Source organism: Quercus robur, chromosome 10 (assembly GCF_932294415.1).
Source record: "Quercus robur chromosome 10, dhQueRobu3.1, whole genome shotgun sequence".
Lineage (NCBI taxonomy): Eukaryota > Viridiplantae > Streptophyta > Magnoliopsida > Fagales > Fagaceae > Quercus > Quercus robur.
The window spans coordinates 19,031,762-19,056,528 of record NC_065543.1 but is presented as its reverse complement, the minus strand read 5'-3'; the positions used below and the strand labels follow the sequence as shown (position 1 = coordinate 19,056,528).

At 33.4% G+C, this 24,767-nt stretch overlaps 1 protein-coding gene across 1 annotated transcript; it reads left to right on the top strand.

The window, feature by feature from the left end:
• The first annotated feature begins 13,471 nt into the window (after window positions 1-13,471).
• LOC126704389 (CBS domain-containing protein CBSCBSPB3-like) lies at window positions 13,472-24,350 on the top strand. Its single transcript, XM_050403375.1, has 14 exons — window positions 13,472-13,780; window positions 13,915-14,083; window positions 14,560-14,692; window positions 15,498-15,668; window positions 19,448-19,526; window positions 19,632-19,745; window positions 20,056-20,122; window positions 20,274-20,379; window positions 20,595-20,653; window positions 21,209-21,315; window positions 21,402-21,535; window positions 22,982-23,064; window positions 23,165-23,254; window positions 23,817-24,350. The coding sequence occupies exons 1-14, from the start codon at window positions 13,629-13,631 to the stop codon at window positions 23,988-23,990; spliced, it is 1,638 nt and encodes a 545-aa protein (XP_050259332.1). The 5' UTR covers window positions 13,472-13,628; the 3' UTR covers window positions 23,991-24,350.
• Window positions 24,351-24,767: the final 417 nt, after the last annotated feature.

Below are 24,767 nucleotides of genomic sequence, written 5' to 3'. Positions count from 1 at the left end.
AATGAAAAAGTTTAAAGTACGAAAATGACAATTCAACAGATGGATGCATTTGTATTTTAACCAAAGTTTTTGTTTCTCTAACTGTAAGCATAAATTTGAGTGTATAAAAAATTAAAAATTAGAAAAACAAAACCAAAAAAAATAATACATTGGGCTTAAGATGCTTACCATTAGTGTATAAAAAATTAAAAATTAGAAAAACAAAACCAAAAAAAATAATACATTGGGCTTAAGATGCTTACCATTCTTTAGTTTTGGTTTGACTTTCTGGGTGAGTCAAAAAATCATTTATTGCATTCCAATTTAACCATTATTAATGTTTGGGGGATGGTTGTGTACATTATTACCTAGCCATGAACTTAGAGCATGGGCTTTGTTAAAAGTAGGGATGGTAAAAATTGTCCGACCTGCAGTTACCAACTTGACCCGCGAAGCAAATGGGGCAGGTTTAGGTTTTAGAAACCCAACTCGTAGTGGGCTCGGGTCAGGTGCAGGTATTATACATACCTGACCCGTATACATAAATTATATTGAAAAATTTTAAAAATTCTAACTATAAATACTAAGGTCTTGTTTGGATCCCTTTTTTTCATCACTAAATTTCCGTCACTCAAAATAAAAAAAATAATTAAAAAAAAAAAAAAAAAACCCAGTGAAAGAAGAAAGGGAAAAAATAAAATATAAAAAAAACCCAGATCAGATCATCGAACCCAATGAAAAAAAAAAAAAAAAACAAAGAAAAAAACCCGAACCCAATGAAAGAAGAAAGGAAAAAAAAAAAGAAACCCAGATCAGATCACTGAACCCAGTGAAAAAAAAAAAAAAAAACCCCAGATCAGATCACTGAACCCAGTGAAAAAAATAAAACAAAATGAAACCAAATCAAATCGCTGAACCCAATGAAAGAAGAAGAAGAAAAAAAAAAAAAACCCAGATCATCAAACCCAGTGAAAGAAGAAGGAAAAAAAAGGAAGAACTGAAGACTGAACCCAAGAGAAGAAAGGAAAAAAAAAAGAAAAAAGAAAAAGAAAGGAAGAACTGAAGACCGAACCTAGGAGAAGAAAGGAAAAAAGATAAAGAAAAAAAAAAGGTCAAAAATTGCGACTGACCTGACTAGTGGGTCTCTCCATGTGTATTTAATTACAAAAATGTCATTGAAAACAGAGTTATGGAAACTGAAAACAGCTGAAATGTGTTTTCAGTTTCCATAACTCATAACTCAAAAATTAGAGAATTGAGTGATGGAAACAAAGTTATGGGGTGCCAAACGAACTTCTCAGCTATGGATCCCACCATTTTTGAGTTATGAGTTATGGAAACAGTGTTATGAGTTATGAAAACAACTCATCCAAACAGCCTCTAACTATCTCTAACCCTAATCCTAATCCTTCTTTCTCATCACTCACTCTCAAGTTTTAGCAGCCTCGCTTTCCTTCACTTTCACTCTTACTTGCTGCCGCCACCCTCCTCCACCTTGCCGTTGCCAGTCCCTCCTCCACCTCACCGGTCCATCCTTGCTGCCCCCTCACCACGCCGCCACTCCTCCATCTCGCCACAGACACCAATCCTTCCTCCCTCCCTCACTGCGCCACCACTACTCCACATCACCACAGACACTGATCCTTCCTCCCTTCCTCCTTCACCTCACCTTGATTGGAAAAATGAGGGGTTTTTGTTGGGTTTTCTAGGTGTGTTGTGGTTTTGTTTTGGGAGTTTTGGAGGGGGCCGAAATAGTGGGGTTGTAAAGGGCAGATTAGTTGTTGTTTTGTGTTGGTGTAAAAGGAAAAATGAAGGATTTTTTTGTATTTGTGTTATGTATTTAGGATTTTTGTATTTGGGTTTGTAATTTTTATGTATTATTTCATTGTCAAATTTATTTTGATGATTATGTCTTTAGGATTTCTGTATTTGGGATTGTGATTTTGAAAGGGAAAATGAGAAATCTAAAATTAAATTGTTTTAGATTTGTGTAATTTTGTTGTCAAATGCTATCGATTTAAAAATTAAATATTAAAAAAAAAATTACCACGGTTCAAGCCCTTTAAAGACTTAGGATTGGGCCCTAAAGTGGCAAATTTGGGCAGGGCCCAACGGGGTGGGTTTGGGGGTTAAAAAAACTAGTTTATTAAACGGAGCGGGTTCGGGTTTTAGGGGCAGGTTTAGGCATAAAGAAACCCACCTTAAACCCGACCCGTTGCCATTCCTACTTAAAAGTACATTGCCTCCTTATAAGCTGAACCTAATTGAGTATTGATGAAGGGTTTCTTTTTTGAGTGATGTCCTCAGGGTTGAGGCAAGTTTACCTGGTGTATTGTAATCTTCTTTTCTTGGAATAAAGTTTTTTAGTTCATTAAAAAAAAAAAAAAAAAAGAAGTTGAGTATCAATGAAGGGCTTCTTTTTTTCGATTAGGCTGGATGACCTTATTAATAGGGAAAAATGCACTCACACCTCCTAAACTTTAACGTAGTGGCCATTACATCCACTGAACTTTTATTTTAGTCAAATTACTTCCTAAACTTTACTCATGTGCCAAATTAGTACTTCAGTTGGTCTGCTATTAATAAACTAACAAAATAATCACATGACATGCATATGAGCATTAAAATCACCCAATTCAATCGCCTGAGACCCATAGAGATGAGAGAGAGAAACCTAGGAGAGAGACGATCCACACAATCAAGTGTCAATTTGAATCTTAGGAGAAAGAGAGGATCATGGTCCCGCTGACAATCTCGCCATTCATTTTTGTGAGAGGAAAACATAAATTTGAGATGTGGGGGTTAAATTTGGGTTTAAATCTGAGAGGCTAAAGCTTGAGAGTTTCAGATATGGAGGCTAAGGTTTTGGCTAGAGAGAAACAAATCACTAGAGAGAAATTAGAGAAGAGACCTGTAGTAAAAATAGAGGTCTTGAGTCAGCCATGGTGGTTGACCTATGAGTTTAGAGGGAGAAGTTGTAAAAGAGGAGCGTCAGCTTGGGTTTGGAAACCAGAAATGAGATGTAGAGACTGAAAATAATTGTGGCTTTCGTAATTATTTTTTGGGACCTTGTAGGTGTATTTACAATTGTTGTACATATTACAAATTATTTGGATATAGTCAGATATAGATAACGATTGATTACAATTTATTTGATAGAGTTTGATCTGATTAGTTATGTTGTTGTGCTTAAGCTTTATCTGCAGTGGGAGATAAGGATGAGGTTGTCTTTTTTTTTTTTAAATAGTTTTTCTCTCACCCCTTCCCAAATGGTGTAGACGTTTGTTTTTGTTTTTTTTTTTTTTTTTTTAAATTAATTTTCACGTGCGTGATAGTTCTGTTAGTCACTTAACGTTCTGGCTAACAAATGATCTATTTGGCACATATGCATAGTTTAAGGAGTAAATTGGCTAAAATAAAAGTTCAGGGGGTGTATGTATTGGCTACTATGTTAAAGTTTAGGAGGGTGTCAAAGCATTTTTCCCTATTAAATATTTTATTTTTATTTTAGAACAAAGATGGACCCAAAGGGGAGCCCAAGGGGGCTCAGCCCCCCTGGCCCAAAGAAAAAAATTGTTTTACTTGTTTCATTTTTCATTTTTTGAGTTGGACCTCCTTTTTCAAAAATCTTAGGCCCCTTCTTGTCTAATCAGACTAGCCTAATTAACAACTATTCAATCCAAAAACAAAAAAAGCATTCACAATAGTGATTGTATTTTAGCCAAAAAAAACTATTTTACCACCCAAAAATCATGTGTTATTAGAGAAGTTAAAGCTAAATTTTTTGCAATTACAGTAAATTGGTATAAATACCAGTTGACTATAGCAATTTATTAAAAATAAAATACAATATTTTATTAAGATTCTCTCTTTTCCTTCAATTAAAAAACTCAAACTCTCTCTCTCTTCCTTTATTATTTTAAATGAGTTTTTTTATATTATTTTAAATGAAGTGGTAAAAAAAATAGATAATTTAATGTTGAATGAATTGTAAAGTGGGGTGGTAAAATAGATAAAGTAATTTTTTGAGGTGCTAAAAGCATTCACAATGGTGATTGTATTTTAGCAAAAAAAGCTATTTTACCACCAAAAAACCATGTGTTATTAGAGAGGTTAAAGCTAAATTTTTGCAACTACAATAAATTGATATAAATATTAGTTGACTATAGCAAGTTATTAAAAATAAAATACAATATTTTATTAAGATTCTCTCTTTTCCTTCAATTAAAAAAACTCAAACTCTCTCTCTCTTCCTTTATTATTTTAACTAGTCGGAAACCCGTGCAACGCACGGGAACTTATCTATTTATAATAGACTAAAATAATTTTATAAAATTTTAAATTGATTATGAAACTATACTATTGCGTGAATTGCTCCTATCTTTTTGAGTTATAATTTGATGAATAAGCCAAATTTAGATATTGAAACAAAAATAACTAAAAAGTTCTGATGTTAAAACGTTCGAAAGGGGAAAAAAATCAGAAAATTTACTGGCACTGCCCAGAAATTATTGAAATAAAACAAAATATATATGACTACCAAATAGAGAAATATAAGAGAAAGATAGGTTACCTTCAAGAGAATAATCCATAGTTATAACAGTTGAAATTTGCTAAACTGTTTCAAATATTGCAAAAAATTGAACCTAAAAATTTAGATGGTCAAATTTTCAAAAGACAATAAAATTAAAAATCAAAACAAAAAAAAAGTCATTATTGCGAGACAATTTCAGTAAGGATGGAAAACTTTGTTTTTTTTATCTAATTCTTCCTAATTGATGAAAAATTTGGTTCAAACATTGTCGAACACTTTGAAGGTGCAAATAATATAGGCTTCCAACATAATCTTTAATTAATAAACAAAGAAGTATGACACCATAAGAGAAAACATAAGATAACATATAGTGCATATACTTTACTCCACAACTGTGAGAAAATATCCACACAAAAGGAATTGAAAACTTGTACATTCGTCTCCATAAGGTAAAGCTTAAGGTTATATAATCTAAAATAATATAGAATATAACATCTTTGAACCACACAAAAAGTTAGCAAACTTACTACAATACTTGTAGTTATACTATATATTGTAAAGTACTACTCCATACAAAACAAAAGCAAAAAAAACTAATTCACAAAAAAGAGAAAAAGCAATAGCAAGCGTACCAAAGAAATTGAAGTTTAGGGTTTTCTCTCTTAGTGGAGACGGACAGAGGAGATTGCTTTAGGGTTTTCAAAGATTTTTTCTCTTATATATATATATATATATATATATATATAAGAGACTCCTGTTAGGACTCTCTCACTATTTAGTTTTAAAAATTACAATTTTTTTAAATTAAAATGATGATGTGGAAAATTGTGGGAGTTTTAAAGGTTTCGGTTATATATATATATAGATGAGTTTTTTATATTATTTTACATGAAGTGGTAAAAAAAATAGATAATTTAATGTTGGGGGAATTGTAAAGTGAGGTGATAAAATAGATAAAGTAACTTTTTGAGGTGCTAAAGCTAAATTTTTTAGCACTACTACTGTGATTCTGTGAATGGTCTAACTTAAAAAAAAAAAAAAAAAATCATAACCAACCTAATATTAAAATATATATATATATATATATATTTTTTTTTGTCTTTGTTGGTAGATGATTGCATCTTATTATATTAAGATACAATGATTTTATGTGTTTATATAATTTGTTAATACTATACGAATGCCTATTTGAAATAAATTTTTTTAATTATTTTTTTGCTTATACTCCGACCTGTTCTATCTTGAAATCCTGGTTTCGTACTTGTTTTAGAATTCTCTTATTGAATATTGAGCATCCACGAAAGTTTATCTCTTCTTCTTCTTCTTTTGAATTTTTCTAAGGACATTAAATGTATAATTTTTTTTTTCATTTTTAATTATAAACATTTTTTTTTTTACTTTATGTTATAAAGATGGGATGTCTAAACATGACTATCCTTGGACGGTGTCAAGAAAGCCCCAGGCCCCCAAGATTGCATGGATAATCATCCACGTAGTCCGCGGATGGACAATCATAACAAGGCCCATGTTCTTCGTATGGTAACTACCAACTATGGAGAATCCTCACAGTTATGCCCTCTTCAGGCGCCCAATTTGCCAGTATTGAGGGTACATGGGCTGAACTGTTGGAAATTAACTTTTGCATACTTTCCATATAAATCCATCTTCCTCACCAAGCTATGGTAAGACTGGTTTCGATACTCAATTAAATAGATTGAGATCTGGTATAATAGTCGCTATTGCACCATGCAATACCTTCTTAACGGTTCATATCAAAAGTTAAAAAGTTAACTTTTGATATTAACTATTGTATCAAGAAAGTTAAAAAAGTTTAAAAAAAAAAAGGTTGAGAATTAACAAAAATGTTAATAATTTTTAAAAAATGGAAATAATGTGAGAGGAATTGTATGGTGCAATAGTCCTAGCTATAACATTGTATCCTAATCTCCCATTAAAATATATACTCTTTCTTTCTCTAAGGGCATTATCTGATTGGTGCCGACACCATATTGGTGCTCTCAGTTGAAGTTTTGTGTCCTGATTATCCACCACTCACATCTTGTAATTTCAATAAGTTATAAAAAAAAAGTGGTGTCCATAACAAAGTCGCATTCTATTTTTATTTATTTATTTAATCTTTTCTATTCTTTTTCTCTTTGCCAGGTTCAATTTGGACTTAATCCAAAAGATGTTGTTTATTGCTAGCACATAAGCTTGGATTCTCTCAAAAATCTATTTATTAATATATCATTAATGATGTACTTGTATTATATTATACATTACACACACACATACATACATACATATATACTCCTATATATATATATATATATTAAAATTATTTATTCAATATATGAAACCAAAATACTCTAAAAAAATCCACTTTTTCTATAGTTAAACATAGTAAATGCACATTAAAAGTTGTACAAAATAATTTTAAAATACAAGTGGGTTCCAATTAACTCTACTAGTAAAGTCTCTGATGGTTGTATAAGAGATCTGAAATTCAATCTCTGCCTACACCAAAAACTGATTGGTGTCTTGGTATGATAATAAAGAACTATCATCAAGAGTGGATACCATAAGTTGAAACTTTCTAAAAATAATTTTAAATACAAATAACTTAAAATTTAAATATCTTATATATAAGATAGTTTATACATGATCATTTCGATATTTTAGAAACATAGTATAAAACACTAGCCTCATCACACACGCTTAGCGCGTGCTCTTTTTTTTTTTTTTGGTTTTGTATCATAATGTTTAAAAGTAAGATAAAGATAGTGTCATAATTTTTAGAATTTTTCTCTACGTGATTTTTTTTTTTCAATTAGTTATTTGTAAGTGAGTTTTTTTTTTTTTTTAGAAAGTATTTGTAAGTGAGTTAGTGATTGATGTGAATGTAAGAAACTATTTGAAAATTTGAAATTAATATAAAAGGTGGTAATTTAGAATGGAGAAGAGAAAGGAAAAAGCCTAAAACTTAGGAACATTTTTTAAAATAGTAAATTACTTTTTTAACATGTTTGTGTTTTTTAATTTAAAATTATTTAACTAAAAGATAGGGGTATTTTAGAGAGTTTAAGAATTTTTGTGAGGATATTTTAGTATGCAAAATAATGAAACCTAAATATGAAATCTTTTTTTTTTTTAAGGAAAAAACAGGGAATCTTGTTATTAGGGGGAAAATGGGCATTTGCCCTTGTGGGGTCATGGGCCCAGATCATACAATTGGGTTTTGGGCTTAAGGACCAAGCCGAGGATAAGGGGTCATCCGAGGATGGGTAAGTATAGCCAAGGAAACCCATGCTAGTGGATAAGGAAGACAATATTGAACATAATGGACTAGGAGTTTGTGCCGAGGATGAATTTGTCCTCAGCTAGCCAAGGCCGAGGTCTGTAAAGGATGCCTGCCATCTAGAGGTGCGATCCATGAAGTTCTGGAAATATGGATAAGCATTGCAGGAACAAAAGACAAAGAAGAATCCCAAAATATCTTGGGAAAAATTGCTATCACCGCATTGAATGCACCCCAGCTAACTTCCTGGCCGCATTAATGAGGAAGTGACCTCTGCACAATATTATTGCAGCCTTACAACCACCCCAGAAGACTTCTAGAGGGGGCTAATGGGACAAGTATCAGCATAAATCATCAACTATCCACGTGTAGGGTGGAGATGAAGGAAGATATGTGGTATAAATAAGAGTAGAGACCCTAGAGATCGGGGGGAGAAAAAGGAGAAGAAAAAGCACTGTAGCAATCTCAACAACTCCTGTAACCATTATCATCCAATATATACTAGAACAGAGCTCCTCAGATTGTGCCGAGGACAAACTTTCTTGTACAAACTTGGTTCGTTTCTGTTTGATTGTCTTGGAAACTCATTATAACTGTTATCACATTCACTAAAGCCTAGTTCTTCTATCCACTCTCTACAAATTTATTGTACTGGATTCACTGGGCCAGTATCCCATACATTTTGGGCCTGGGCTGAAAATCGTGTCCCTACAGACTTTAATTTACAAACTATGTAGTAAAATGTCCCTATTCTGAAACTATTTAGCAAAACATCTCTGCTTTTTAAACTTGATTTTAACAAAATCGAGTTACAGGTGGAACTCGATATTAGCATGTTGAGTTTAATGCATATTTTGTCACTTATTTTTTATTTTTTAAATTTAAGTGGAATTTGAAACTGTCGAGTTCCACTTAAAAATATACATAGAACTCGATTTTAAGAATATCGAGTTTTACATAGAACTCGATTTTTGTTAAAATAGAGTTTAAAAAACAGAGGCATTTTGCTAAATAATTTCAAAATAGGAGCATTTTGCTGCATAGTTTGTAAATTAGGGGTAAATGCCCATTTTCCTTAAACTTTGAGTTTAATTTCATCTTTCACGAGATACAGGCCCATAATTTGAAATTCCAGCATTAATTTTCAGTCGGAAATTAGCAAGGTTACCATGATAGTAAACATTTTTTTTATGAGACATAGAGATTAATAATTAGTAAGGCTCATGTTAGGCTCCTAACATTTTTTCATCAAACCCCTAGTTTTTTTTTTTTTTTTTTGTGATTGGAAAATATATTAATCCCAAATTATAATTGATGCAAATTATTAACCTTTACCCAAAAAAGAGAAGAGTCTTCACATGCGTGCTCAGAGGCTAATTTAACTAAAAAATATGTGTATTTTAAAGAGTTTAAGAATTTGTATAAGGATATTTTAGTATGCAAAATGATGAAACCCAAATAGAAAATCATGTTATTAGTAGTATAGGTAGATACAACAATAAGTATATATATATATATATATATGTAGGGATAAAGGGCCCAGAAATAAATATTGGGTCATGGGCCGTGTCCGATGACATTAAGTCGTCCGAGGACAAGTAGACACTAACGAGGACATACAAATTGGTGGGCTATGGAGGAAGTCTGATCGTAAAGGATTGAGAGTGTAGTCCAAGGAGAAACACCTCCTCAACTAAGCAGAGTAGAGGTCAAAGGTCCAACCTTTCATCAAGAACAACACACTAGACAATCATACTGGTAAGGATAAACACCAAAAGGGAATAAGACAAAGGAAAACTGAGAAATATCTAGGGGAAATCTGCTACTCCGCATTGAATGCTCTGTAGCTAACTCTCTGGCTGCATTAATGTGGAGGTGATACCTGAACAGTAACATTCAGCCTTACAGCTACACACAAAGATTTCAGGAAGGGGCTGATAGAATAAAGATTAGAACTAGCAATTTGATCTACATGTGAAAGACTAAGATGAAGTAAAGAAGGGAAATATAAAGAAGAAAAACCCCATTATAGAGGGGGATCAGAAAATTTGGAGAAGAAAAAAACACTGTATACTTAAGAACTATAATTGTCCTAAAGTCTAAGAGAAATATATAAGAATTGCTTTTCTCGGACTTTGCCGAGGAGGATTTTCCTTACCTAAAACCGTTTATTCTTATTTTCTAACATCATTTAACCTATTGTGATTGTTGCCCAACTCATTGAAGTCCAGTTTCTAGCTCACTCTCTACAAATTTGTTGTATTGAGCTCTTTGGGCCTTTGTCTTTTTCATTTTTGGGCTTGGGAACCAAAACGTGTCTTTACAATATGATGATGCTGAAAATCATCAAAAAGTCACACAGTCCTCATGTGCTCTAGACAACACCTGCATAACACAAAACAAGAAGACTTTAGGAGAGTACCGATGTGGTACTGGCCAAAGACCCTCCGAAGGTTAAGTTAGAAAGCTTCACAACTCTAGAGTGCTAGAACTGGGTAAATTATGCGTACTTTGATTTCTGAGAGCTTCGGGTTTTTATAGTAGGACGGAATCGACCTTCGTTTCTTGCATATGAAGATATTTCCTTATGAGAAAGATCTTCATAAATGTGCGTATATTGCGGGATTCTTTCCATGTTGGGATTCCCTCAACTAGGATTAATCGTGGGACGCAAGATATTTCCATGTGGGGTTTACCCAAGTTATGTGAGTGCCACATGGCCTTGTTATCCGTCGGCCTTGGGCCCAAGAACCTAGAATCCGTTCATATAGAGGGACTATCCGTCTATTACGAAGAGGGGTCCATCCGTTATGTGGTCTCTCTGTCCACTGCTTCATTTGTTGCCTTGTTCCCGACGGCTCACTAATTCAGTACCGTTAGATTTATTTAAACGGATCCATTATCCTTGATTTTCATCCCCTTCACAATATATATATATATATATATATATTTTTTTTTTTTCTTTTTCTTTTTTAAACTCATCTAATACTTATAAAAAAATAGATGTATTAGTACTACCATGTTTAAAAATTTAAAAACTCGTTCTTTAACACACGCACCAAATTGTATGTCCATATAATATTGTTTTCTATTTTACTCATAATGTTATGTCCAATGAAAATTTTGAAATACAAATAATATGAAATTTAAAAGTTTTTATATATAAGATTTATTTATTTATAATTATTTTAATATTTTGAAAACATAGTATGAATGAGACAATGTAATCCAACAATAAATTTATGAAAAAAACTCAGCAAGTACAAAACATAGTGGCAGAACATTACAAGTGGTTTTATCTGGTGTTTTCTTTCATCTGGAAAAAGCCATATGTTGTTGTTTCCAATTAGGTATTGTCAATTCTTCTAAAGAAAAAGGTCTTGTCAAATAAAAAATAATTCCAATACCTCTCTTTTTAATACAGTGATAAATACTAATAACTCTTAAAGGAAGTATTAAGACAAGAAAGTATCCATTAAATAATATAGTATTGATTATAACCATTTTTGATGATAAATTCACAATTCCAAAGGTCATTCTTGCATATTCTATAGTAGAAAACTATTAATGGCTATGAAAATAAAATTAACAAATTTTTTTTTATATATATATATAATTTTAGTTTTTTTGGGATGCATCAGGACATGGTACTTTCTATGATTAGAAATTTACTATGTTTGTACGTTTAGTTAATAGATATAATTGGAAGACTGAATAAAACTTTTTAAAATCCAAAACTCAAACCTAGCTTTGATTAGAGATGGAGTTAGAGCCAAACCCTAACCCTGACCCTCTCTATTTTTTATGGTCTTTGGTTGTGAAATTTGAGAAAGTAAAAAAGCTTAGCTTTAACACATAAAAGATAGTGAGCAGTCAAATCGCGCTTGAAGAAATAGTATGTGAAAAACTATATATATATATATATATATATATATATACCGCTAAGATAGTAAAAGAGTTGATGTTTATTTATTGTGTCTATAACCAAATAATAGAAAAAATATAGTAGAATATTTAATAAAATAAGAACAAAAAAAGAGTTATGTGGTTGGCTTTAGAGCTACCCCCACAGACAATGTCAAGAAGAAAATTTGACCAAATATTACAAAGGTGGCATGAAGAACATTCTTACAAGACTCATGCCACAAAATCACTCAAAGCTCTTTCAAAACAAAAAAGAAAAGAAAACACACGACAAGAGAAGGACAATCGCCTCCGGTTGAACTCTTGCTACCTTTTTGAAAAAGAAAGACGAATATATTTACTAGTTTGCAATTGGGTTAGCTAGCCTTGCCTTATTGCCAATCCATGAGAAGGAATAAATTCCTTGAGCTTGAGGTGATAACTTAAGAGCCTTTCCTTGCTAGTTGACTACTTGGTAGGATAAGAATTTCTAAGGGCTATTATTTTGTGTGGCCTAGGATATGTGCACTTGGTCCACCTCATATTTAAGCCACTAGTCAAGTAATATATGAGTACTTCCACTCCGTTATTTCGCTGTCAAAAGTTAAGAAAATGTTTTCAACATTTTATATTATTTGTTTCATTGTAAAATTTAATTAAATCTTAAAATGTTTTCCGTTGATTGAAAAACTATTTGTAAAGATTTGTAAAACATTTTATCCCAAAATTGTTTGTTAAACATTTTACAAAACTCGCTCACATTCAACCCTCCCCCTTCTCTCTTGCACAAATTGCCATCATCTCTTCCCTTTTCTCTTGCAAAGACACATTTGAAACAAAATTAAAATATTAGAGATTAAATTAACATGTTTGAAATATTAGGAACCATTTTGACACGTAGGTCAAATGTTAGGGACAAGGAACAAATAAAAGAGGTTGAAAAAAAATCTAAATAAATTATTAAGAGTGCCATAAAAAGGATGTGTGGATTAAAAAGTGATAAAAAGTATAATTTTAAATAAGATAAAATAACGGATATGAATATAAATAAATGATCCTGATTCACCTGTTAAGAATCCATGAACCACTCAATAATAGTATTAAGACAAAGGCTTCGTTGTTGTCATATTTATCATTTAACCTAATAAGGCATAAGAAATGGACAGATTAATACAAAAAATACTAATAACTTGGACGAGAATTTAGATGAACAAATCCAACCACTGATTCTAAGCGATCTTTTTGATAATAAATTAACAATTCGAAAGCCATTTCTTACCTGTTCTTTGATAAACCAACATTTATGTATAAATATAGGTACCTCTGTTTATAGTACAACAATAAATACTATTACCATTATTCAACATAAACATGAAATTATCGCCCACAATATTTGTAATTATAATCAGTACTCTCTTTTAGAAACCATTTTCCCTCCATGTCCATGGCTTAGCGTGCAGAATCGAATAGTCACATCTCATGGCCACCCTCGAAACCAACACGACGAACAGGTGAGGCTCATACAAAAAAAAAAAAAAAATCATATGTAACAACCGTAAAAACTGTATCTTTTTATCTTTGTGGTTACTTTTTTGTTTGTTTGTTTGTTTTTGGTTGGTAAATACTTACAATAATAATGGGTAAAGCCGTAAAGGTATCCTCTGAAAGACAAAACAAAAGTTTAGGAACATTCTTAAAAAATTCAAAAAAGAAAAAGAAACAAAAAAAAAGCTGATTTGATTTTTTTGAACTCCCTTTCAATTCAAACTTTGTGAACATTATAGAGTAGAGAGAGAGAAAGAAAGAGAGAGAGAGAGAGAGAGAGAAGGGTTAGAGAGGCAAGAGGCAATAGCGAAGCCCTAACCCTAACCCTCTCTCTCTTGATTGAAGAAAGGAGGGAAGAAGAAGAAGAAGATGAGTGGACAAGTGGGTCCTACTACTGGTCCAAGAAGGAACAGTGTGACCCAGAAACAACGTGGTCCTTCCACCGTCAAGAGATCCTCTTCTTCCGACAACAATGGAAATGGAATTGCTCCCAAACCCTCTTCTCCTCCTCTTCCTCAATCGTCCGTAACTTCCCAATATTATTACGTTTCTTTTCAACAAAACTCTGTGTGTTGTTTTTGTATATTTCTATATGTATGTGTGTGTGTGTGTGTGTTTTGATGTTGTTTTTGATGGGTTAGATTGATTTGTGTAGTGGTGCTGGCGTGGAAAGGACGGTGAAGAAGCTGAGATTGTCGAAAGCACTCACGATTCCTGAAGGAACCAGCGTTTCCGATGCCTGCCGGAGGATGGCGGCTCGTCGCGTCGACGCCGTGCTCTTAACGGATGCCAACGCCTTGCTTTCTGGAATCCTTACTGATAAGGTTTCCCAATCATTTCTTGTCCTGTTTTATCCATTCATTTTGTTAGAATTATTGTTAAATGATTAAATTAACTGTTTTGTAATGACTTAAGCTTTTGGAACAAGCTATTAATTTATCATGGAGCCGGTAAAAATCCCACATGTAGTACTAGTGCCCCACTTATTAAGGGCGAGTCTGGACCCACATGTAATGGGAAGTATGAGAATTATAAAGTAATTAAATTCACTGTCTCTTAACAACTTGAGCTTTTGAGATTACTAAGAATTTATTGAATTTATTAAGTGATTTTAGTGTGTTTATTTATTTATTAGGAAAAGTTATCGGATGCCCTAAGGGAATTGGTTTAGGAAATAAGAAACTTTTTATGATTGGGGTATAAAAACTTTTTTAAAATAGTCTATTAACAAATGACCTAAGGGCACCCCATTAACTGAATCCTTATTAATTTAAGTTTGGTTGCATGTATTGGTGATCAGGACATTGCCACAAGAGTTATAGCAGAGGGTTTGAGACCAGAACAAACGATAGTATCGAAAATCATGACGCGTAATCCTATATTTGTTACTTCAGATTCGCTTGCTATTGAAGCTCTTCAGAAGATGATCCAAGGTCTGGTTTATATCTATATATATATCTCTACTTGTATTTCTGTCTGTTATGCTTAGTTTTGGGGGCTTAGTCAACTTGGTTTTTTGTTGTACTATATGGCTTCAAATTGACACAATGATACATGGGGTTGACTGAATCTTATAAGAAAGGAAGTTCTTACATATGTTTGAAATGATTGGATAATAGACTGAAAAGCAGGAATATAGAATGAGCTGGAGAGTAAAAGAAACTATTTTAAGTCTCCTGTTTTTACATGAATTCATGATGTACAAGAAATTATTTTTTTGATCATTTTTCTTAGCATCCTGATATCTCTGTTGGTCACCACATGATCTCATATGATCTTTCTTCTGTGAATAAAATCTCAGCTAAGATAGTTGGACCTTGGCTGTACTGATTTTCCAGGTTGTGTGCTGCTATATTACAAATCTATGGATGTTCTCTCCTCCTCTCTCTTTTGGTGCTAGCTCAGTGGACTTTCTTTATATAAAAATTTAAACTTTTTTTCTATTTGATTTTTGGTATGTTAGGTGTGAACACAATTTCTGGAGTTTTTTTTGGAACACTAAAATGTGTGTTTATTTTAGTTAATGCAACATTTGTTTGGACTGTTCCATCACATTGACGTACTTATAACCATGATCTGATTTTATTTTTTATACTGTCACTTGATTGTTAAAGTGTTTTGATGGTAAGACAATGCAAATTTTCCTTGCGTTGTTTCTCATCTTGTTTTTTTGTACATCTTATTTTCTTTGTATATGTACTATTTTCTTCTATTTGTAATCTCAGTTTTGGTTAACAGGCAAATTCAGACACCTACCAGTTGTAGAAAATGGTGAAGTAATTGCCTTGCTAGATATTACAAAGTGCCTTTATGATGCTATATCTAGAATGGAGAAGGCTGCTGAACAGGGTAGTGCAATTGCTGCTGCAGTTGAAGGGGTGGAGCGCCAGTGGGGAAGCAATTTTTCTGGTTAGTTGTCAAATTTGCATGTACTAGTAGCTAAAATAACATTTATAAAACCCTCATGCATGTACTAGTTGCTGAAATAGCATTTATAATACACTCATGCATTCCTGTATTAATCACTTGCAACTGGTATTGTTGTTTTAAGTTATAAATAACGTTTAACCTTAATTTTAATGCTTTGTTTTTTTTGGTCAAAGTGTTTTCCACATTTTCCTGTGTTTGGTATGGTAGAAAACTCTGGTCAATAGAAAACAACGGGTTTTGGATGGAAAACCTTTTCCACTTTTTTAGGATTGAAACTGCCAGAGTTCAAGCATTTTCTGTTTTGGTATGTTGATCTATTTCTTATGGTTATGTGTGTGTGTATATATATAAAATGTTTTCGAACTAATAAATATGTATTCAAAACAATAAAAATTAGGTTGATTTTCTTGTCTACGTAATGTTCATGTTTTTTTGGTTCGTATAATTATTTTTTAGGGTCACAATCAAATATAGAAAAATTACTGAAAAACTCTTTTCATTAAAATAAATGGTTTGATGTGTTCGCTTTTTTTTTTTTGGGGGGGGGGGGGGGTTGTTTGGAATGGAAGTTCTTATGCTTTATAATATTTTTTAATATTTAATTTTATTAGTATGAGTGTACTCTACCTTTTTGCAAAAGGTTGTACAAGCACCTGGCTTGCAAATTTGGGTACTTAATGGTTAAACCTGTTTTATAGAATTTGTGTTTGATGTTTTTGACATGTAAAGGGGCCATAGTCTTCTGCAACAGTTATGTCTTGGGCTGTCAAGTGCAAGTGTGCAAGTTCGAGTCTTGAGAGGCCTCTTCATGCAAAAGATGTGAAGGGTTGGGCCACACCCAAGCCACCCCTCATAGGAGCCCACTTTGGGATAAGCTTGGAGTAAACCTTTATATGTTTGGACATGAAACTAAAAAGTTATATTTAATGTTCACATGTGCTCAGGTCATGGCCAAATAACCTGCAAGATTAATTGAGATTTTTGCTACTAGTAATGGGCATAAAACGCTCATTAGAATTCTAGTACCTAAAAAACATAAGTTTTAAAGCAAATTTCTATGTGGATTTATTGGTAATTGAGACTGGAATGGGACAAATTTGAATGGAAATCACCTGATTCACTGGTCTTATACATTCACTTTCTAGAAATTTTCACTTTTAATTTTCCATACTTGTTGTAAACGTCATGCAGCTAGTCAACTAAATCACAAAGGATAGGATAGTGAACCCTAATCCTTTTTCCAGTAATTATTTTTCTTTCCCTTTTGGGGGCTACCATTAAGACTCTTTTCCCCGAAAAATATGTGTGGGGCATAATCCCTGAAAAACCTCTATTGAGTTCACTACTTGAATAAACTATATACATTTGGTTTGAGGCGGTCTTTGGTCTAAAGATAAATTTGAGCAAGTCAGAGTTGGTTCCTATTGGTTTGGTGCATAATTTTGACTTATTGTTGAGTGTCCTTGGCTATAAACAAGGTACTCTTCCAATGAAATATCTGGGTCTTCCTTTGGGAGCTAAATTCAAGAATAAGACAATATGGAACCCAATTTTGGAGAAGATAGAATGGAGATTAGCAGGATGGAAACGTTTGTACTTATCTAAGGGAGGTAGAGTCACTTTAGTTAAAAGCACTCTATCTAATTTACCCACTTAGTTTCTATCTTTATTTCCTATACCTGCTGCTGTGGCTAACCGAATTGAGAAATTTCAGTGGAATTTCTTATGGGGTGGCATTGGTGACAAACCAAAATTTCATTTGGTTAAATAGGCTACTGTTTGTACTCCCATTTCTTCTGGCGGCTTGGGGATTAGGAATGTAAGACTTTTTAATGAAGCTTTGCTTTGGAAGTGGCTATGGAGATTTGGGATGGAGAAGGATGCCCTTTGGAGGCAAGTGATAGAGATGAAATATGGCTGTGGATGGGGTGGCTGGTGTACTAGGTCTGTTAATGGTCCGTATGGTGTTGGCTTGTGGAAATATATTAGTCGGGGATGGCCTTATTTTTCTTGCCACATTCTATAAGATATTGGGGATGGGTCTAGGGTGAAGTTTTGGCAAAACTGTTGGTGTGGTGAGACACCTCTTGCAATCAACTATCCTGCATTGTTTAGATTTTGCCGAGATAAAGAGGCTAGTGTGGCTGAGCTTATGAAGTTTGCTAATGGAGTTATCTTTTGGGATGTAAGTTTCTTTAGGGGTGTGCATGCTTGGGAATTAGAGACATTATCGGGTTTCATGGATACCATATATGGTGCTTTAGTGAAGGGAATTGGCGAGGATAGAGAGAAGGGTTTCATGGTTAAGGATTATTATAGTCTTTTAGTGGGCTCCAATGACTATTGTTTTCCTTGGAAAAGTGTATTTAGAAACAGAATATTCCTTCCCAAGTAGCTTTTTATGGTTGGACTGTTGCTTTAGATAAATGCTTAACGATTGACAATTTATGAAAAAGGAAGGTTTGGATATTGGATTGGTGCTACATGTGCAAGTGTAATGTGAATCGGTTGATCATCTTTTTCTTCATTGTCCGGTTGCTATGGATTTGTAGTCTATGGTGTCTGGTTTGTTTGGAGTAAGCTGGGTTATGCCGCAATCTCTAGTGGGGCTTCTAACATGTTGGCAAGGTAGATTTGGTCGTCATTGAAATGGGTATATATGGTTGATTCACTTGATTGTTCCTCATTGCTTATTGTGTTGTATTTGGAGGGAGAGAAATAATAGGTGCTTTGAAGATAATGAGAGATCCATACCAAACCTAAAGTTATTTTTCTTCAGAACTTTAATGGATTGGTTGGCTGCTTTGCAAAACCAATCATTTTTTTTTTTCTTTTCTTGATTTCCTAGATTCTTGTAATTTTTGTTCTTGAATTGTTTAACCCCTTGTACACTCCCTGTGTACTAGGGTGTTCCTTTTTTGATATCAATAAACTTCTTACTTATCAAAAAAACAAAAAAAAAGACATATTTTACGTATCATGGATGGTTGGATGAATATTTTTGATTTTCTTGATAATATTAATATCACCATATAAAATTGTCCTCAACAGTATTCCTTATTTGATTGTTATCTATGTAACTTACTTATTAAAAAAAGTATTCCTTATTTGATTAGGGATTTGTTTGATCAAAGGTTTGTTATACAACCAATTATAGTCCTAATCCCCCTTAATGCCTTTCCTTAGATTTGTGGTCTGAAATACTTTTCCAAAGATTTGTCACATTCAGTTTTCTTAATCGCAAAAGTTGGTCCCAGCACATGCCTGTACAACACACACTTATCCAATCAAATCCATTCAATTTTGGGTATTACAATCTGCCCCACTTAAATTTATAATGTCTTCATCAAGGCCCACATTGTGCTGTAGTGGCCTCAACCACATGGTGTTACTAGGTTGGCTTTGATGCCATTTGTCACAATTCAAGAAAACCACTAACCACGTAAGCGCTATACCCCCAAAGGATTAAGATACAATTGTGGCTCCTTGTAATTGCTTGCATAAACTGTTGCTGCCTTTTTTTGGGCGACCTTTCTAATATCGACCTGCATTCAGGTGATGAGCGTTACTTTAATCATGTAAAGATAGAGAAGTCTTCATTATCAGAATCTAATGACTTTGGCCAAAGTGCAGCCCTTTAATGTTTAGAAGACTTCACTTTTCTTACCAGAACTACTGCAGTATATTCTCTTTATTTTGGTTACTACAAATCATATTTGTCACAGAAATTTAACTTTCCTGTTTATCATCTGTTTCAGCTCCACATGCATTTATAGAGACATTGAGGGATCGGATGTTCAAGCCTTCCTTGTCAACTATCATTGCAGAAAATGCGAAGTACTTTATTAAACTTTACTTGCTTATGAGTCTGTTCACTAAGGAATAGAATTTATATTCTGATCTTGTAGCATTACCAAATTTTGTAGCTTTATATGTTTTCAGGGTTCCAATTGTATCACAATCAGATCCTATATGTGTTGCTGCAAAAAAGATGCGGGAGTTGCGGGTTAATTCGGTTGTCATTATGATGGGGAACAAGATTCAGGGGATACTTACGTATTACTCTTTCCTTAGTAGAATTTATCTTTTGTGGCATATATTCTGTATTTTGGGGGCATTAGATGTCTCTAGTTCTATCTGAAAATAAAATATACATAATTATATATGATTACTTCACAAAAAAGAAGCATATATGGTATGTCTGTGTGTTTACAATCAGGAGTTGTGATGTCCAACTACTTGTGTTTATGTTGAAACAGATCACTCACGCCTGTTTCCTTGCATTATAGCTTTTGGGTGAAATTTAATGTGTCTTTGAATATCAGTTAGTGTTTGCTTATGGTTTTGTGATACCACTGTATTACAGTTCGAAGGATATCCTCATGCGAGTGGTTGCACAAAATCTCTCTCCTGAATTGACTCTGGTGGAAAAGGTTCAGTGAAAATCCTATATGCTTCTTATTTTTTCAATATGCAATTAGCACATTTTTTTTAAGAGCTTCTGACATTAGTGTGATCTCACTGCTGATGTTGTTGTGATTGGTGTTTTTCTTTTGCTCTCCTCTGTCTAATATAAATCTCAAGGTAATGACACCAAATCCGGAATGTGCAACTTTAGAGACAACAATTCTTGATGCTCTGCATATAATGCATGATGGGAAGTTTTTACATCTTCCGGTTTTAGACAAAGGTGAGCATTGGCTTTTGATTTTTGGTTAATTGTTTTGGCTCCGAGGGGTGGGGGAAGGAGAGATTTAAATTATTGACCTCTGCCTTATCCTCAGCTGATGGTGTTATCCCTTGGGGTTTAGGAGCATTTTTTAATCCCAGATCTTAAACCAAGTATAGCAAATTTATTATTGACAAGTATTTTATTATTAGAATATTGATACATCTCTCGTGCAGATGGAGGTGTCGTGTCTTGTGTTGATGTCCTACAGATAACCCAAGCGGCAATCTCCATGGTAAAGTATTCAATTCCTAACGCTACAGTTGCATGCTTAGAATATCTATTTTCCAGAATAAAATGAAGCGTTTTAAGTTTCTCACTCTTTTAATATTGATTATGTAAAATGCAAAGGTATAGGCTAGTTCAATGTAATTTTATCTTAAAAATATCGTCTGATCTAAGGTTTGGCCCCTATAATTGTAGCAAAATTTCAATTGGGTCTTTAAGAGTTCTCATTGAGTAATTAAGTCCTTTAACTTGGTCAAGTTTGTCATTTTTATGAAATGGTTGGTGTCTTAGTGAATATTGAAGGAACATATTGATGGGGCTTTACCCATACAAAATTGGATTACTTCAATTGAATCGGTAAGTTATGTCAGCATCAGCGAGGGAGTGCAAATTGCCCCAAATCAAACTCACTAAGTTCTTCGGGCCTGAAAAGAATAGCCATGAACATAAAAGTGCGGGAAGCCATGACATTGGGAACTTATTTGTGTTTTTGTATCTTTTTCATTTAATTATATTTAGAGTATGATTAAATTGTAATACTAATCTGTTTTATGACCATTAGGTTGATGGTAGCTCTGGAGCTGTTAATGATGTGGCAGGCACCTTGATGCAAAAGTTCTGGGATTCAGCACTTGCATTAGAGCCACCTGATGATTATGATACTCATAGGTATCCCTTTTGCTCCCTTGGCTATGCTGTTATTTTGATTATCTGTTATCTGGCTGGTTACTAATCCTGCTGGATGTTGTTTACAGTGAAATGTCTGGATTTATGGCTTCTGATGGGGCAGAGCAAGGGAAGCTTGGTAGCTATCCATCTCTTGGTCTTGGAAATTCATTTGCCTTCAAATTTGAGGATCTAAAGGGTCGTGTACATCGAGTGAATTGTGGTAAGTGGTTGAGGACAGGATCTTTGCAATTTCATGAGATCTGAATTCCCTTTTGTACTTGGATACTTTTTTCATCCTATTACAATTGTGTTCTTTGAAAAACAAAAAACGCACGTGAAGGATAGCACTTAGTGCTTTGACAATTCAAACGATTTGTATGTTGCAAAATTATATGTGTTATTAGTTGTTTGATGAGAAGGGTAAAAATTCCAAAGTGTAAGGAGAAAGGGGAAGTACGAATTTTAAACTTCTTTTATATGGGACAGACAATGGCAAAGAAGACACATTATGTGGGATGGAGGGAGTATATTCTAACACTAAAAGTGTAAGCATCTTACAGAATGATTTCTAAAAGTATTTGAAGAGGTGAGAATGCAAGATGTCTCACTATTAGCTAGATTTGAATTGAGAAAAAGATTTTGATGAATTTGAAAAAATATGTTTTCTAATCTTTCTTGTGTGTGTGTGTGTGTGTGTGTGTGCACGTATTCCAAAAGATAAGTTCTTTTCATCTCTGTCTCTCTCTGTCCTGTTTTGTTCCCCTTGTCCGATAATAATAGGTCATTTTTCCTTTAAATATCCCAAAATATTCCCATTGACAAAATTCTAAAGATTCCTTTTGTTTCACTTTTGACGATATCCTTTTTCTTTAAACTAATCTTGTTCCATTTTAAAATTTAAAATTGTAATTTTGGGATATAAATATCGGATAAGTACGTGGATTATGGAATGATTTTAGTTCTTTGTTCCTTAAATTTTGCATGTTTTCAAAATGGACGCCTTTATTGGGATAGTAGAAATATGAAGTAGTTGGGATTTTTATTTATTTATTTTTGCTTTGTGGGGGAGGGTTGGTGGTGGTAGGAAATATAGCAAGAGGATGAGGATGTTCATGGGGAGAGTGTGGTGGTATGAGGGTATTCATGGATCATGGTAGCATGGACTGATGGTAGTGTAACAGTAGTAGTTGGGTGTTTTGGACCAATGGAGCTGACACAATGGTACAATTGGTTGTTGAGGAATGCTCGAGGATGGAATCAAAACAAAGGTGTGAAATTGGTTGTTGAGAATGCGCACAATAGGTTTGATAGTGAAGTTGGTGATGGCAGAGATATATTATCTGTAGAGATGCTTGTGTTGTTTATATATATATATATATATATCTGATGCTATATATAGGTTGCATAGTGACAGTCCTGGTGGTTATGTTGGAATTTGGGGCTAGGCAAATGCATATTGGTGGTGCAAAATGGAGGGGGGTGGGGGGCGGTGTGGGTAGTAAATGAATCTTGTGCTTTTAAAAGCTGCATTTTTCACTTTAAGCAAAAAAGCTTTATTGAGATTTTGATTTCTTTTTTAGTCTTTTGAACACCAGGAGTATGTTGGAAATGCTATCCTACTGTACCCAAAAATAACATGTTGGTTTTGCTTCTGGTTTTTCTTCAGCCGCAGAAAATTTGGATGAGTTGGTATCTGCTGTAGTGCAAAGGATTGGTGCTGGTATTCACACAGATCATCCTCAGCTTTTGGTGAGCTTCCAAAGTTATTTGGTTTTGCTCTGCTTTTCTTTATGTTGTAGGACTTTTTAATTTGTTAATTCATTAATTTATGTATTTTTGTTTTTCTTAGTATGAAGATGATGATGGTGATAGAGTTCTACTAGCAACCGATAGTGATCTTGTTGCTGCTATCAGTCATGCTAGATTAGTTGGACAGAAGGTGATGGTTTTGGCTTGTGTTGACTGTGCTGTCTGGATCTTTTATTTATTTATTTTTTTTAATTTATATATTTTATTTTGGATAATTCGATAGTTATAATGGGGGAGGTAGGATTTGAATCATGGACTTCTTTGATGGAAACACTAGGAAGTGCCAATTGTGCTAATAAGGCTCTTGGTGACTTTGCTGTTTGGAACTGATCCTTTTGCTTTTGAATTTGTGGACTTCTCTATGGAAAATGAACTGACTTCTATCAAGTATCAATGCTCGATGCCTCTTTTTTTTTTGCTTGATTCATTTTTTATCCTTGAGTTTCCATTTGGCATTTCAGTGTTTGGAGGTACTTTCTTTATTATAAGAACCTTTTTTTTGGTTGAGACCACCTTTGTTTAACATGCATTAGTTGCTAGAGTTACTAATAGTTTAAAGTAAGATCTCTTTGTGAAGAGGCTAGGATTTTCTTAAGACACCAATATGGTTTATTTTTTAGAACAATTTTTTGGCATGTAGTTCTTGATTAGTGTTGTATCTTTTTAGATTTTGACCAAGTTTTCTGTCTCAGGTTTTGAGGTTGCATCTGGACTCTTCTGATTCAAGCCAATTGACAAAACCAGAGTCAGGTAGTTCTACCATGAACGGATATGGTGGGATGACTCTTCACTTCGGAATTTTGGCAGGCGCGGTTGTTTTAACAAGCATCGGTGTTTTGGTCTACTTAAAGCGCTCTAAGATCTGAGGTTATGCTGATTTTATGGAAGCAAAAATATTAGGATCATGAGGTTAACTGAGGGCTTGATTCCAGCATCTGATAATTGTTGAAAAAATAATTCAGCCCAAATCATACGGAGAACACTGCAAATGTGATAATTAAAGCAGGTCATGTTATGCGTGTTCTATTGTAAAATTGTGAAACAGATGCATATTTTTTTGTGCAAGAGGAAATTATTAAGAACTAGAGCCATTCTTATGTCCAGTAATTTGGCTTCATACTGCAATCCCTTAATACGTTGTACGCAGAACGATGCTTTTGGTGCAACACCTTTGGGATGAAATAATGTCTCATATTAATATAGATGATACTGTTCACTGTTTCAAATTGGACTCAAGTTATATCGAATGTAACTATTGACAAAACTGCTTAATGATTTTTTTACTAGAGGTGCATTTTGATAAATTCACTTATGAGTTATATTTTTTTAGGTTTGCAAAATTTTAAGATAACTAGAGATTAATATATATATATAAGTATATATAGTTTAAATTTAAGTTGTTTTTGGGTATTGGTATTTTACAAAATCATGAGTGGTGAACAATAAATAATATTTGATTAATACAAAATATGGCATGGTAAGCATGATGATAGCTTGTAATCAAATCCAATGATAGATTTTTTAAAATGTAAATCTATTAAAAAATCATTGTGCTGTGTAATATTAATAAATAAAAAGCTATATCCTGTGTATTTTGTTCGTGATTGAAGTTTCTCAGCAAAAGAAAAAAAAAAGAAAGATCG

What these genes read in the sequence shown, in the direction of transcription:
- LOC126704389 (XM_050403375.1), top strand. Translation starts at nt 13,629, where the DNA reads ATGAGTGGACAAGTGGGTCCTACTACTGGTCCAAGAAGGAACAGTGTG. An exon ending in TCTTCAGAAGATGATCCAAG is followed by an intron (nt 14,693 to 15,497) that starts GTCTGGTTTATA and finishes TTTGGTTAACAG; the next exon opens with GCAAATTCAGACACCTACCA. An exon ending in TCTTCCGGTTTTAGACAAAG is followed by an intron (nt 20,380 to 20,594) that starts GTGAGCATTGGC and finishes TCTCTCGTGCAG; the next exon opens with ATGGAGGTGTCGTGTCTTGT.